General features: G+C 38.3%; 1 protein-coding gene across 5 annotated transcripts in view; it reads right to left on the minus strand.

The window, feature by feature from the left end:
• Positions 1-14,723, minus strand: part of NFIB (nuclear factor I/B) — a 177,748-nt gene that overhangs the window by 5,952 nt on the left and 157,073 nt on the right. For 3 of the 5 annotated variants that reach the window (XM_009328056.1, XM_009328054.1, XM_009328053.1), the window contains one exon: positions 8,977-9,065. The exons of the other annotated variants lie outside the window; for them this stretch is intronic. In XM_009328056.1, coding sequence (XP_009326331.1) covers positions 8,977-9,065 — 89 coding nt within the window. The remainder of the gene's footprint in view (positions 1-8,976; positions 9,066-14,723) is intronic. 5 annotated transcript variants of the gene reach the window in all.

Here is a 14,723-nt window from a genome sequence, read left to right on the forward strand (position 1 = left end):
ATGGGTGGTAGCAGCTGGAAAGGGGAAAACACCTTTCCCTTCACCACACTATCCAGCAGTTTGCGTAAGTCCCAGGTAAACTTCCAGCCCTCGGTTTCACAAAAGCAGAGGCAATACTCTGTCTCTGTTCACTAAGTGCCTCAACACAGGGGAAGCCAAAACTCTTTCCATTGCCCAGTACACAGGCAAGCTGATTGTCCTTGCAGAAGTTAATGAGATGTCCATCTGCCCACATGGCTTCTCCTTCAGATAAACAAGTTTTGTATGTATGAGTGGAATAAAGCAGGTCTACCCCACTCTCCAGCTCACTGCTCCTGAGAAAATCTGTAAGCCCTGCACTGACAGAGGTTATAATATAAATGCCTGTCCCTTGGAATGTGAAATGAGACCTCCAAAAAACTGCTCTAGGCTAAGTTTTGAAGAAAATTACATGAGAAGCACCACCAGATATTGCTGTGAGGTTCAGACTAGTAGCCTTTGAGAGAGAGATTATGGTTTGCGGGACCACCTTCCTAAAGCATTATACCTCTAAGTAATTTCACTACCAGAAACAGTTTTCTCTCACCATAACTAGACTATCGGGTGTACTATACCGTCATCAGTTCCCTCTCTATTCACAGCAAGTATAATGTATTTATCTGTTCAAATGTAATAAAACAGCAAAGGAAAATTCTGCTAGCATCGTACAGGGTTAACATTATCCATTACAGTTTCCATTACAGTTTTCACATGTTAATTCAATCAAGATTTCTGCCGTGATTTCCTCTTAAAGATAATAATTGCTGTTTCAAGAACCTCTGATTAAAATATTACTGGAATGGACCACAAGCAGTACTAACATTATATGTATATACAGTCCGCTTTGGAGGTTGTAATAACATAAAGAGTATAATAATGTTAAACAATTAACTAAATGCAATAAAAAATAAATCCAATCAGACCTGAGTAAATCTGAAGGATTTTAAGATTCTTATTTTCCACCAGTTACTACCTTCTTTCTGTCTTCAGAAGTCTGTAAGAGTATTTCACCATTCAGAAAGTACACCTAGAACAGTATTTCCTTCTTGCAGCTTTACTACCCTGTGCATGAACACACTAGCTTAGACAAGGTAGATCAGATCATGCCAAGTCAGTCTTTGGACAGAAAAGGTAGAAATGCCTTTGATGCCGAGAGAAATGGCACTGGTGAGTCACCAAGCAAGGTTCATCCATCTGTACTAAGCAAGTAGTCACCCACATAAATACAGAGAACTTTACCGTTTCAAATTGTTGAGATCGTATGAACTTTGGACATGTAGCACAATAGCAATTGTGCTAACCTCAGTGCCCTGACTAAATTCCCACTTGTGCATTTCTGCCAAAAGAATAACCACCCCTCCGGCATCTACTTAATGTGGTACTTCTGCTACCATTCTAAACTGATATCTGTAGTTAAACAGCTGCCAAATTTCACCTCCAAGGTGAGCATTTATTTCAAGAGATGTATTAAGTATATCTCAGCTTAATTTAGGATGACTTTTTATAGTTTAGCAGGCCATATCACCCATCTAGCACATGGAGGAGGTAAAGACCTACGGATTTATGCCCAGAGAAGGGAAAAGGGAACTCTGCTGTAAGGATGCTTATTCTATTCCCTGCAGACCCCTTTTTGTGATAGTGTAACAAAAAAAGGTAAAGAAAGATCAGGAAGAGGCCACAGAGCCCACCACTGACAAAGAAAATCCACAGCAGAGGAAGGACCCAGACAAATGGTGTACGTCCATGCTGTGCTCTGGAACATGCATCCATGAGTGTTTGGTGCAGGGACAGGGCTAACGGAGGTTTGCAAACATGCATGTGCACAGAGGGGGCTATGAGAAAGTGGAGGGCTGCCTCCCATAGAGCCAAACCATGGGTAACGTGGGCTCGGGTTACAAGAGACCACTGAGTCGCCTATGATAAACTGACTCTCCACTTTCCACATCTACACTGCATTTTTTCCCAAATATTACCATTTCCAATTTTAATGTTAGATTTTTTACCTTAGCACTTTTAAAAAATATGACTAGAAGTGTATTTATCAAATTAGCATGCCTAAATAATAATGCAGACAATCCTAACTGCACCAAAAAAAACCCCAAACCCAAAACCAACAATGTCGTTTTACTGCTTCAAAAGAAACAATTGGAGGTAAGATGATCAAGAAGTAGAAAACTGGAGTAACCAAAGGGTTAAAGATACAGTTTACACTTGGGAATTCTCTATAGTATGCTCCTCCTTCCCTAGCAGTGCTGCCAAAAATCATCTGACAGGAAACGTAAGATTAAGTTTGTCCTACCTAAGTGAACAAAGAGTGCTCAGAACAGGCAACCAGTTCACTACAGAGCGGGAACTTTTCTAATCCTGCTGGAATCTGCAGTGCTGCTCAGAAAATATTACTGAAGTTGTTTTCCTTACTTTAACATCTTGCTTCTGGATCATCTCACTCATTTTGGTCACACTGCCGTTCTTGCTGCTTCTCCCATAAAGGTTAACTTAAAGCTCCAAACATAATCATGTGGAAAATGGACATTATTGATTCCTATGGTCCATTGTTCCCCCATTCTAAGTCCCTGAAGTTCAAGTTCAATCTGGAATTACATCATGTCTGGTTTCTCCTGGTTACCAGACGGCTTGAGACGTGACCACAGCTACAGAAAAAACAAACAGCCTTCTTCACGCTTCGGCTCCTCTATCGATTCAAACATAAACTTTTTTTCTTTCTCTCAAGTATGCTTCAAGTATGGAGCATGGTTAATTTAGAGATTAAGTTCCAAATTAGATTATCTAATGGCATCTTAATGGATTGCTGACCCATTTCCTGTGGGATGGCAGCATGCAAGTCTGGCTTGAATACAATTAATTTCTTAGGAAGTGTTCTGAAGATGTTTGCCTGGATGGAGAGGAAACATAATGTTCTGCACATCTTTCTGCATTACAGAGTTGGGGAAAACTATTATACACCTAGAACAGTATTTCCTTCTTGCAGCTTTACTACCCTGTGCATGAACACACTAGCTTAGACAAGGTAGATCAGATCATGCCAAGTCAGTCTTTGGACAGAAAAGGTAGAAATGCCTTCGACGTCGAGAGAAATGGCACTGGTGAGTCACCAAGCAAGGTTCATCCATCTGTACTAAGCAAGTAGTCACCCACATAAATACAGAGAACTTTACCGTTTCAAATTGTTGAGATCGTATGAACTTTGGACATGTAGCACAATAGCAATTGTGCTAACCTCAGTGCCCTGACTAAATTCCCACTTGTGCATTTCTGCCAAAAGAATAACCACCCCTCCGGCATCTACTTAATGTGGTACTTCTGCTACCATTCTAAACTGATATCTGTAGTTAAACAGCTGCCAAATTTCACCTCCAAGGTGAGCATTTATTTCAAGAGATGTATTAAGTATATCTCAGCTTAATTTTAGATGAACTTTTATAGTTTAGCAGGCCATATCACCCATCTAGCACATGGAGGAGGTAAAGACCTACTGATTTATGCCCAGAGAAGGGAAAAGGGAACTCTGCTGTAAGGATGCTTATTCTATTCCCTGCAGACCCCTTTTTGTGATAGTGTAACAAAAAAAGGTAAAGAAAGATCAGGAAGAGGCCACAGAGCCCACCACTGACAAAGAAAATCCACAGCAGAGGAAGGACCCAGACAAATGGTGTACGTCCATGCTGTGCTCTGGAACATGCATCCATGAGTGTTTGGTGCAGGGACAGGGCTAACGGAGGTTTGCAAACATGCATGTGCACAGAGGGGGCTATGAGAAAGTGGAGGGCTGCCTCCCATAGAGCCAAACCATGGGTAACGTGGGCTCGGGTTACAAGAGACCATTGAGTCGCCTATGGTAAACTGACTCTCCACTTTCCACATCTACACTGCATTTTTTCCCAAATATTACCATTTCCAATTTTAATGTTAGATTTTTTACCTTAGCACTTTTAAAAAATATGACTAGAAGTGTATTTATCAAATTAGCATGCCTAAATAATAATGCAGACAATCCTAACTGCACCAAAAAAAACCCCAAACCCAAAACCAACAATGTCGTTTTACTGCTTCAAAAGAAACAATTGGAGGTAAGATGATCAAGAAGTAGAAAACTGGAGTAACCAAAGGGTTAAAGATACAGTTTACACTTGGGAATTCTCTATAGTATGCTCCTCCTTCCCTAGCAGTGCTGCCAAAAATCATCTGACAGGAAACGTAAGATTAAGTTTGTCCTACCTAAGTGAACAAAGAGTGCTCAGAACAGGCAACCAGTTCACTACAGAGCGGGAACTTTTCTAATCCTGCTGGAATCTGCAGTGCTGCTCAGAAAATATTACTGAAGTTGTTTTCCTTACTTTAACATCTTGCTTCTGGATCATCTCACTCATTTTGGTCACACTGCCGTTCTTGCTGCTTCTCCCATAAAGGTTAACTTAAAGCTCCAAACATAATCATGTGGAAAATGGACATTATTGATTCCTATGGTCCATTGTTCCCCCATTCTAAGTCCCTGAAGTTCAAGTTCAATCTGGAATTACATCATGTCTGGTTTCTCCTGGTTACCAGACGGCTTGAGACGTGACCACAGCTACAGAAAAAACAAACAGCCTTCTTCACGCTTCGGCTCCTCTATCGATTCAAACATAAACTTTTTTTCTTTCTCTCAAGTATGCTTCAAGTATGGAGCATGGTTAATTTAGAGATTAAGTTCCAAATTAGATTATCTAATGGCATCTTAATGGATTGCTGACCCATTTCCTGTGGGATGGCAGCATGCAAGTCTGGCTTGAATACAATTAATTTCTTAGGAAGTGTTCTGAAGATGTTTGCCTGGATGGAGAGGAAACATAATGTTCTGCACATCTTTCTGCATTACAGAGTTGGGGAAAACTATTAGAGTTAGCAATTTAAATTGATAAAGACCAGAAATCATTAGGTTTTCTTTCTATGAATACTTTTACAATGAGGATACTTTAGCGTTTTTGTTGGGGGGCGGAGGGTATGAACCATTGCTCTAACAGGTGTCTGTGTTTGCCAAAATGTGCTTGCCACAGCAATGCTGCTGACTGTGCTACTTCAGCTCTGTGTTCGCTCGATACCAAACACACACAAGGTACAAAAGCAATCTGCACCCATTCTCAAGTCTCCTCCTACTTCTTTCACAAATCAGAGATTATCGCATTTAATTGCCTTATCAGCATTATTATCATAAACCTGGAGTAGTGCTGGGGGGGGGGGAATGATGTTTGGAAAGCTGAACACCACTACAGCTAGAGCTGAGAAGGAAATTCAGCACTCTGAGAACAGAGATCCCTTCAGCATCTCCAGTAACAAACCAACAAACCAGCTGTTTTACTATGCTTATGTATCAAGACAACAAACTGAAAGCAGGAAATGTTCACCTAGTGCATTTGCCTGGGTAGTGTAAATGTAATCTTAAAGTAACAGGTAAGCAGTAAAACTAACGCAGGAAGATTGTTAAAAAAATGAATATAAATAACAATAGTTGAGAATAAAAATATATTTGGCAATAGCTGAGTTAAAATGAACACTTTGGCGATGAAAATTTGCTTAGTCTGTGAAAGACTTGCAAATACTCAACATGCTCTAAAAGAGACCCATCATGCCAGCTTTTATGAGTGGTCCCACTGGAATTAATACGAATGGCGTAATGAGTCGCTGAGATTCAGGCTCAAGCTCATGTTGTCAGACTTACACACACACACACTTTTTCTCATTCTCACTCATGTCTTAAGTTTACTTGTTGCATATGCTCTTGCTCTCATGTAGCAACTGAGACTGTATTTTCCTAATTAAGCTTTACAGATTTTCACAGCTTCCCCTCACCTTCTGTCTCTAGGAAAACAGTTATTATCACAGAACTGTGGTTATGAAAAAAGAAGGTGTTGGGGGTTTTTTTAAGGGATTCTGAGTATCTTCTTCATATGTACAGCAAAAAATTGACCTAAATGATCTTAAAAGTACTTGAGAACTTAATTCTATTGATGTGCTTAAATGTTGTTCAAAGTTCAGCAGACATAATAGAATATATACTATAAATGCTGTAAGTAAGCAACAACAACAAAAAAAAAAGTAGATGGTTGGGTATCAGGACCAAAATAAAAATTACTACATCCAAATACCTTACCAAATAACTGAGTTTTTTTCCATTTTTTTTTTAGGATGCTTACAGGATGTTTTATGTAAGTATTTCCTTTAAAGATACTAGAATGCTTCATTCAGCTAAGCAAAGTATCAATCTAGTTTTTCTTATTACTATTCCTTGCAAGTCTTCTGGTTTTGAAGAAAATGATGCATCAATGACGTGAAGTTTTGTGGTTTGTGTTTGTTGTTGGTTTTGGGGGTTTTTTTTGTCTTGTATTCATATTCTCTTTTTTTTGCAAAGTTCAGTCTTTTGCATATGGACCACTACTGTCTTGTACCTGGGACTTTAAATGCCAACAGATACATAATTTTATAAGGAAAGAAAAACACAGAAAATGTATTTTGAAAACTATGTATCATATTTTGAAATCTACGTATCATATCTACTATCAGGTATGACAGGCAGCTACTAATAAGACAAAGAACACAGAAATAACAGAGGTTTTATCATCATTCACTCTCAGTGTCCAAGGTGTGGTTCACCAACAATGCTCCATGACAAAGCTTTCAGCTTGACCCCTCTGCTACCTGATTTCTGTAGAGACAGGACAGCTAACACTGAGGCACTGCCAACTCTTTTACCTTCTTGAGGTCAATGATATTTCTGAAAAATCAGTATACTTAAAATAACCACAAAAGCCTGCTGTAAAAGATCAGATTGAGTACCATCAAAATGAGCACTGAAGATTTGAGGAAATCACAAAATCAAACATTTATCAAACCATTTTGTGGGGGAAAATTTGACTGTCTGGACTAGAATATATTTCTTTGCCAACGAGCAACAATTTCTTTTGCAATATGTTCTTTTTTTCGATGTTGGTTTTAGTGTTAGGAGGGCTCACTGCTCCTTAGTCTGCGTACGTATCATTTCTCTTAGATCCTCACCTACATGGGATTTGAAAAATGTTATATTCCAAAGCTCAAATCCTAAAAGCCATCTACGTAGGGAGAACTAACAGTTTGTTTCTTTGTCCTCCAAGGCTGTGCTTAATTCAAGGCCAAGTAAGCATAGCCTAGGCCTGTAAAGAGATGCCCATGGCAGAATTTGTGCCCAAGCTCATCTGGCAGCACTTTTGTATGTTGGTAGGGTCAAAGCGGCAGGCAGCACTCTGGGAGCGACCTGCAAGGCGGTTTTGTCTATAAAGGTGAGTGGATCATGGAGCATGCTTGTATTCATCACCAAAGTTTCCTTGGTCATCACCTAGAAATCTTTTTCCCCCTTTCCGTTCTTTTCATAATTCATGCCCAAGGGTCTTGTGTGATGGGTACTGAAAAACAGAATTCAGCAAACACTGGGACAGTGCTTCAGCCGGAATAAACTGGCATTGCTTTAAAAGGGGCTCAAGTGATGACTGATTAAAACCATTCAAGGATATTCCTAGATAGGCAGTTGTGATATAATTTCCCAACACCTGTCAATGCCCTGAAAAAGCAACACCCTTTTTAGTGGGAGAATAAATCACCCCCTCTGTGCTATACTAGCTCAGTTTGGATTCACTCTTGGCAGTACATTGAAAACTGTGGCAATTACTGATGGGGATTTATAATGTGAATCACAGCCCTTGAGGAGATGAGGTGAATCCATTAGCTAATTTTCCATTGTGCCATTTAATCTCTAAGGGAAGAAATGACAACACTTTGCTTTTCCACCACAACTCTTCCAGATTTTAAATATTATTTCAGGAAAATTGCAAAAAGGAAAAGTAAAGCAAAAATATTCAAGGCATTTAAATTTCAGATTTGTAAACAGCACCAATTTTCAAATTCCATAATTACCTTTCCAAGTTGATACTCAAAAACCCCAAACCTTCTAGCAACACATAGTGCAATACAGTGCATCAAAAGACATTTTGTACATAATACATATAAACACTCACACTCACACACATACCTACATAAACTATTCAGAAGTACGCATACTTTTATGTGCACACAAATGTCCAAGAAGTATTTAAAATTATTTCAAGAGTGAGTAGCTAATACGTCATCTGACAGGCTCCCAACCCGCAGGCTTTGCATGTACAACCCCCATTAAGCGTTGCAGATAATCCTGCACATGAAAGAGGTGAAAAACTGATGTATCACAATTATGTTGATTTGTTTATACACCTATTTAGACACACACACCTCTACTGCAACCATAATTCATTATATACCAAGAGATGTAAAAGATAATAATGAGTAATTTATTAATGTACCAAGGGTTAATGGGTTTTACTGTGTTTGCCTTTTTTTCATGCAAAAAGAAACTCTCTTTTGTGTAAATCATTCCTAATTATTCCGTTATTTAATTGAGAAATAAGATGGTTTATATCTTACCTTCATGTATATGTTAGTGACCTAAATCTACACCAGCCAATTAGTCAGAAAAGTCTCCATGAATAGTATGGTTATTCATTGTCCAAAACCACCACCACCTCAGACATTTATTATCATACTCATCTATACCTCTAACAGCACCATTTTCTTTATGTTAACCACTAAGCCCCCCAAAATATGACCTTTAATTCTGCAAACAACATTTTCATTTTTAAAGCCTAAGATCAGTATTCCCTTAAATTTACAAACCCTTTGCATTTGACAGCACAGTATTGTCATTCCAGGTGCTTAATTAAGGTAGTTTCTAAATTCAGCTTACACTAAAGATAACCTGAATGCGTGTGGGAGAAATGTTACACATGTGTTTTGATCAAATGCTGCCACATATCCCTCTGCAGGCCCACTAAAACAGATACTGTAGCTCAATGCAACTTTTTAGAGGTGGTGTAGGGGTGGAAATAATTAAAATGTTACCTTTGCCAAGTAATTCCCAATGTATCCTCACTGGCACTGGGGTATAAATGCCTGCCGTTTTGATTCATGGTCCAGTCACAAATTCTCAGCTGTCAATTGAAACCTAGCAGTCAGATATGGATCGAGCAGTACTACAGTTTTTAGTATTAAATGAACACATGCAAACTAGTACTGTACATGGCAAAAGCCTTACTTTCCCAAGAAGTAACTTTAAAAAATAAAACAAACAAACAAAGAAAAGTAACTTATTCTGAGAAATAAATGCCTATAGATTTGTTTAAGATAATGCTACTTTAATATGCTCCTCTATTAATAAAGCATAAAAGAGTAACTAGTGTTTAGCACATAACAATTAGCCATTATTAGATTACAAACTGAGCTGGAATAAAAGGAAATGTTAATATTCAATAGCAAGATACTTTAAGAAAGGAAATAAAAACGCTGTTTTCTCTAAGTAATGCTCTATATAATGTGTATTAAGTAAAGGTCAAATATAATCAATATCTTGTAGCATGCATTTCATGAAACACAGAAGACATGCAATTTATAGAAAATTTGCCCAAATTAAACAAACTGTATGTCCTTATCTTGCTATTTAAGAAGGGTAAAGGTATTTTGTAATTGAATTTTATTAATCTAGTGTTACTGAAAGTGGTATTACTTAGCAAGAGGTGATAAAATAATCTAATCTTGCTTTAGACTCAGAATAATAGCATTTAAAATACTTTATTGCATTTTAATATAATGAGGAATGTACTAAATGTTAGCTGAAACAAATTCTTCCCAGATCCTGAAATCATCAGTTCCTCCTTCATGGATTGTTCAAGCAACCCTCTATAGCTCTGTTTATTTAACAGCTGCCCTATAGTGTTAGCAGATTTATTGAAAAGATATACTGCTTATTTTTAAGTTTAAGAAAGCGAACTTAGCTGACTTGTGAAGAAAACATACATTTTAACCTCTGTATCGTCATGCTGTATATAAATAGCTGTAGCATTATATATGATACACTACTCTGAAGATAATGTTATTGCTCAGTTTAATTGCATTTGATGCATTTTAGTTTTCTCTATCCATATTCACAGTCTTTAGATAGCACAGGCTACAGCAAACAAACTGCAATAAACTATTTTCACAGGAGCACAATTAATTGCAGTCCTTTCCTGAAAAATACAAATGCTGAGGACAAGACAATATTGCAAACCTGACCCTGTCTGGCTGTTAGACTCATAAGCTTCCTGCTGTTAAGGTCTGAGAAATGGAAATGTTAGTCTCTGATGTTTTCATAGGGATTGTTTCTTGTTTGTTATCTAAAGAACTCCAAGGGACCTTCTAAAGGCCATTAAAAGCATGACTAAACCATATGAAATTAACCAGAAAAGGAAACATGCAGTCAAAAAGTTTGCTAGAGGTAACTGTGAATAATACATTAAATATGTTTAAAGAAAGGGGTAAGTAAATATTTGATTTAGTCACTATACAAAACCGTATTGTAAACCTGATTTTAATATTGAAGACATAGTAAAATATGTCAGCTCAGTTACTCAATGTACAGTATGTATTTCTGCTATAATCCTTAAGAATGTCATCATCTTCATTACAGATGCATATTTTAAAGCTTTATAACTTAGCTATAAAAACTGACTTCCAGCTGAAACACAAGACTGAAAGGTTAAACCCCACCTCTTTTCTTCTTTCACAAAATATAAAATCTACAAATAAAAGCCCTTTGGCTGATTAGAACAATAAAAAATACTAAAATCACAAACTTAGTGTTACCAAATGATTTTACGCACTTAGGTCTAGCTCAAAAATCTGGCAAGCACTTAGCTTGCTATGGAACCTGATTGCATTTGCTATTTGGGGAAAACAGTAAGGGATTGATACATTACATTCTAGTAAATCAGCTTCGGCACTAAATCATCATATTCTTCCCACAGTTTGTATGAAAAATTTCCACATGTACAGTTAATGTGTTAAATTTATCATTAAGAAAGCTCCAAAAAGAGCTTTTCAAGCATATTTCATAAATGTTAGTAATGACATACTTCCTATTATATATAGTCATATATACCTCAGTACATATACATCTAAATACTGTAATGGTAATAATAGAACATGTGCGTTTTTTATTTGTGCTGTAGACACATACACACACATGTATATGAAGATTCATGCTACACCAGACTTATAGTTAGTGTAAACTGTAGTGCTATTCACTGCACCAACCGTGCCATACTTGCGGTACTGACACCGCCTTGAAGAACTGCAGGTCTGTATGACAACGGGTTCTGCGATAAGCCCAGGACTGCATCAGCTGTGCTTAAAACCACCTTCCCAGTGTTAAAAACTATTGCTCCACACTCCTCAGCAGGCTCACATAGCTGCCATGTTGTCTAAAAACTAACCTGCCAGGAAATGTTTTTTTTCTCCCTCACATAAAATTTCCTCTCCCAAATCACTCCTGCTTAGAGATCAGGATGCCTAAGATTTAGAAATGTACTTCTGAAAGTATTTAGAAACATCACTTTCAAAGCCTGCATCTGCATCCCTCACGTGTGTTGAGTGCTTTCTGGGTAAAAAGGCTGGAGAAGCTTTAAAAGAGCCCTGGCTCTATTTGACAGAAGAAGAAATCTTTTCACAGCAGCAGCAGGAGGACATTCACAACCCTTGGAGGACATCCAGACAGCCCAGCAGGGAAAGTACGGGGGCACAGAAGTCTGGGGGCACAGACCTGACATGAGTACCAAGCTTTGGAAGGATGTAGGGCACTTTAGTACAGTATTTTGAGTGCTGTATGTTGTCTGGAGCTATGCTGAAAGCTTTCTGGCTAGTTCTAGTCTTCACAGTAACTTAAGTGACCTCTAAAATCATGCCACAGTGTTAGCTGGAGACGAGAAGGCACATTCACTCTCACCCACAGTAAGCCACCTAAAAGTTTCTCTGCAGGACGTGTGAAAGGGAGAGGCAGAAAACTACTGAAGGCTACTTGAGAAAACTTAAATTCCTCAGTAGATGGACTTAAGAAGTAGACATCATGAGACATTTAATAAATGCTGAAAAACATTACTAACTTTCTCAAAAATATGCTATGAATGCAAAATAAATGATTGGCATGATTTGGCATGTGACATGGTGAAAAGTCTTTCCTAGAAACCTGTTGGACAGGCCTGCTCTTCAGTCCCACGGCTTTGTCGTTTCCAGCAAGGCAAGCCACATGAACACCACTTCAATAACACTTTCCATCCACGAAACATTATCAATGATCTTTTTATTTATCTCTCACCTAACCACACAGAAAAAGAACATGGGTCTGTATTCTGAAGTGGAAAAGGATGCCCAGCCTTGCAGCAGGTGGGGAAACCTCACAGGCAGCCCAGCCATTTCCTGACACGAGGAGCTGCAGAGGTCTCTCATCCCTGTCCCTTCATCTCATCGTCATTCATGAAGTAGCAGAGAGCACAAAGCCCGCTGCAAGTGTTTCTCCAGGGAGGCAGTGCAACTCCCTCACCCACCTCAGCTGCATCATGGGATGGGGCCACAGGCCCAGGCAGAAGCAGAGCAGTAGACCGAGTGCTTTTCCTAACTCTTCCACCTGCCTGAAAGTCATCCACCTCCCTGCTCCTGTTCTGCCCTTTGTAAAATGCCAAGAAGGTGATTTTGGTTTGCACTTTCCAGTGCTGTGAGACATACTGATGTGAAGTTCAACCCAAGAGCTAGATTCCACTATAGGTGGCTTTTCAGTTTAAACTGGGCATCTTCCAAGCACAACCATCCTGCAGAGTTTTAAGTATGCAAATACTACACACATTAAAAACCCACAGTCAACAGCTCAATTGTTAATCAAAGTCTGAATAATTTTTATGGGTTAATATTTAAGCAGGTTTTGTATTCTATTTAAAGAGTGGCTGTCTAACATTCATTTCAAGCTTCTGTGATTGCTAGTGAAAGTAGACATGTATTTTAGAAAGTGTAATAGGAGACTATGCTATAGCTTCTGTTAGTTGAGAAAAGCCTATAAAACTCAACATTTGCATATTGTCATTGTTTTGACTGAAACTTCCTGTAAATGTTTTTCCTTTCCAGCAAGCATATGTGAAAGGTGACCTCTTATCCATTTACATACCTCCCTGGTGGTCATGTGACCCAGTTTTACATCAAACTGTCAATTATGATAAGGGACACAATAAGAACAGCCTAAGTGCTGATAACCTGTTTCCTGGCTTTACTGAGAAGTTCTGTTTAAGAGTCCACTTGTGTTCTTCTTTCAGCCCTCTGCTGAAAGCAAAAGCAACATCCACCCAAAACATTTTGCAAACAGACACTGTGTGTTCAAAACATTTTGCAAACAGACACTGTGTGTTCAGTGGACATTTAAGTTTACAATTTCCATGATGAATACTATGAAGAGCATTCCATTTTGAACTGTGTGATTCAGTAACCAAAGGATGCATCTGGAAAGAACAACTTCCTACCAAAGAGGCAGGGCAGTCTGGTGTGTAGGAAATAAAAAGCTATCTACAGTTTTCTGACTTTGCATTTTGGAGACCTGAAGTGTTTCTTATTACTACATACATGCCAAATGTCTCACTCATAAATGTCAAATCTGTGTGAAAATCATGCATACCATACACCACACTCAGAAAGTCCAAGCTTTAGTGAAAACCATGCCATTGTATTAATCAGTGCCAAGATTGGAAGAGTTCACTAGCTCCTCAGTAATTGGGCCAGTATTAGTTAGCACAGTTTACTGTAACAGACAGGGAAGTTCTAGAGGTCATTGTCTTCACAGACCACAATAACTATCCCATTTATTTATATTTTCTAATTTAAAAAAAAATCACCCATACAAGGCTCCAAGGTACATTAAAATTAAATAAACAGCCAAGAAAGAAAACCCGCCAGTTATTTCATTCACTCCAACAGAAATCTTATTATTTGTGAAACCATTAATATGTATTTGCAATAAATACAAATGTCTATCTATCCATCCATCCATCTGTCTCTTTACATTGTTTATACAGGTAAAGTGCATGACTAGTATTTCTGGCAACATTCTAGCTTTATAGCCAGAAACAACATCAACCTGTCTCTAAGTGTCTATCATTTCAAGAACATAATAAATTCATGAAGTTGAGAACAGTAACACAAGGAGGTTACAGAAATGGCATCACATAACCATGAGAATTCTGATCATTAAGGCTTTGTTACTGAACTAATGATCTCTCCATTAAAATTATTTAGCCAAAAGAATGGAGACACAACTAGAATCTGGCAAGGGACTGTGTCCACTTGTAGAAGACTGAATTTGACTGAGTTTCCTCGATCTGTTGCTTTTTCCTCTAGCCTAGGCTTAGAAACCACAAATCTTCAGCAGATGCAAATCAGAGAAAGAAGGGGGGGAAAAGGTGTTCCCATATAATTGTGAAGATAAACCAACCTTTCTTTTATGTGCAATTCATTTAAGATGTTTCTCAGCACAGACGATGAGCACTGAATACTACATTTGACTTCATAAAATAATCCCACCAACCACCAATAGTAAAATTAAGAAAAACTCTCTCACTTAGGTACTAGCTCTTGTCACTTCCCTTGCCCCTTCCTATGCTGCCCTCCCTGCAGTTACATTATCAATACTTAAAAACTCTCAGAAGCTGACGTTGAATCAAGAAAAGCAAACCAAGTGGTCATTAACAATTTGTAATAGACAGTTGGAGGGGCTGACATGACTTTTTTACAACAAAATT

The sequence above is a fragment of the Pygoscelis adeliae genome, unplaced genomic scaffold (genome assembly GCF_000699105.1).
Source record: "Pygoscelis adeliae isolate BGI_AS28 unplaced genomic scaffold, ASM69910v1 Scaffold45, whole genome shotgun sequence".
Taxonomy (NCBI): domain Eukaryota; kingdom Metazoa; phylum Chordata; class Aves; order Sphenisciformes; family Spheniscidae; genus Pygoscelis; species Pygoscelis adeliae.